The sequence below is a fragment of the Orycteropus afer genome, unplaced genomic scaffold, assembly GCF_000298275.1.
Source record: "Orycteropus afer afer isolate SDZICR_OR568_19922 unplaced genomic scaffold, OryAfe1.0 scaffold00766, whole genome shotgun sequence".
Taxonomy (NCBI): domain Eukaryota; kingdom Metazoa; phylum Chordata; class Mammalia; order Tubulidentata; family Orycteropodidae; genus Orycteropus; species Orycteropus afer.
This window is the reverse complement of record NW_006922353.1, coordinates 627,231-629,083: the sequence shown is the minus strand read 5'-3', so window position 1 is coordinate 629,083 and position 1,853 is coordinate 627,231. Positions and strand designations below refer to the sequence as shown.

Sequence of the window (1,853 nt, the reverse complement as noted above, 5' to 3'; positions counted from 1 at the left end):
GGAGAGCCGTCCCCATGACGTCACTGCACGTCCGGAGAGACGCCCTGGGCTGACGGCCTTTTCTGGCTCAGGCCCTCCCAGCGCTTAGATGCAGCCGGTTCTCGTCCACACCCCAGGTGCCTTCTCTGTGTGCAGCGCTCTAGGCCAGGGAACCCAGTGGGCCTCTCAAGGTGGTCTAGGTAGCCCCATTTGGCACATTTAGGCACTGCACTGGGGCCCTGTGCCCGCGTCCACCGCGGAAGGCACCGGCCCTTAACCCCGCGTGGTTCCCCCTGCAGAGCGTCACCGGCTTTGGGCGCCAGATGATCGAGAAAACAAAGCAGCTGGTGGAGTCCAAGTACACGGTGGAGAATGGCTACAGCGCTACTGCCAAGGTCGGCGTGCCCCGCCCACCGCCCTGCAACGGCTTGGGGGTGGCCCAGGGTGAGCGCCAGGGGCCAGGCCTCCTGTGTACCCGTGGTGGCCCTAGAGCACTCAGCCTCCTTTGCGTCCCATCTCCCAGGTGGTATACGGGGACACGGACTCTGTCATGTGCCGTTTTGGCGTCTCCTCAGTGGCCGAGGCCATGGCCCTGGGGCGGGAGGCCGCCGACTGGGTATCAAGCCACTTCCCCCCACCCATCAGGCTGGAGTTTGAGAAGGTAAACGGGGCCCTCGTCACCCCGGGTCAGAGTGGGCCTGGTGTGTTGCCAGTTTTTTTGGAGGGGGTGGTGCTCCACTTTTCAAGGGATCTTCATACGGATATCATAAGGATATTAATTTGGGGATCCTCTCATACATCAGGGTGACGAGGAACCCTAGATCTCGGGGTACCCTTCAGGCTCAGAAGCCCCAGTTTTGCTACTTGTATCTCCCAGCTTGGGGCTGTCTGTTACCTCGGCTGCTGCGGCAGAATGCACCACGGTGGGTGGGTGGGTGGCTTCAGGGCCCGGGACCTCGCCGCCTCCCGGTTCTGGAAGCTAGTGGCCCAGTCCCGGTCCGGGCCTGTCGGTGCCTCTGGAGGCCTCGCTCCTGGTTTCTGGTGACTGGTCACCCTTTGTGTTGGTTTGCTCCTTGCAGACACATCTGCCTCCACCTTCACGTGGCGTCTGCCGTGTGCGCGTGCATGGGTGTGTGTGTGTGTCCGTCCGTCCGTCCTCTGTATTCTGCACCAATCAGAAGGACTGAGTCTAGGTCCCACCCACCCTATATGACCTTATTAACACAACAAAAGAAAACCTTACTCCAAGGCCCCTTCACAAGAACTGGTAAGGACCTCCAGGGATCTTTTTTTTTTTTTTTCATATGTGAACTTCTTTGTTAGAGCAGTAACACATACAACAGAACACACACCTTCCACCCGTTCTTCCACATGTGCACGTCAGTGACATGCTCACAGCCGTCAGGGTGAATAGCCGTTCTGGGGATCTTTTCCCAGACCTCCCCACCGCCGTTAACGCGCCAGGGCACTCAGCAAAGCGCTTGCTTAGCCTCCGTCCCGCCTCTGCTGACCGGGGGTCTCCATAGTCGCCTGTCTCCTCTAAGGGGTGGCCCACAGGCACTGTCCTGGGCCGGCCTCTCTGCCCTCAGCATAGTGTCCTAAGCTCACCACGCTGGGCGTGTATCAGGATTTCATTCTTTGTGGCTGGGTAATGCTTCACTGTGTGTGTGGACCACAAGGAGCTCTGGTGGCCCAGTGGTTGAAGCACTGAGCTGCTAACCACAAATCAGGGGTTAGGACCCACCAGCTACTCTGTGGGAGAAAGCTGAGGCCACGGGCTTCTGTGAAGATCGACAGCCTTGGAGACCCTGTGGGCAGTTCCACTCTGTCCTCTAGGGGCGCTGTGAGTCAGAATGGACTCCACGGCAGTGGGT

General features: G+C 59.4%; 1 protein-coding gene across 1 annotated transcript in view; it reads left to right on the top strand.

The window, feature by feature from the left end:
- Positions 1 to 1,853, top strand: part of POLD1 (DNA polymerase delta 1, catalytic subunit) — a 17,122-nt gene that overhangs the window by 10,476 nt on the left and 4,793 nt on the right. Inside the window, exons 15-16 of the mRNA XM_007957644.1 lie at positions 279 to 374; positions 503 to 640. Of these exons, the coding sequence (XP_007955835.1) occupies positions 279 to 374; positions 503 to 640 (234 nt within the window). The remainder of the gene's footprint in view (positions 1 to 278; positions 375 to 502; positions 641 to 1,853) is intronic.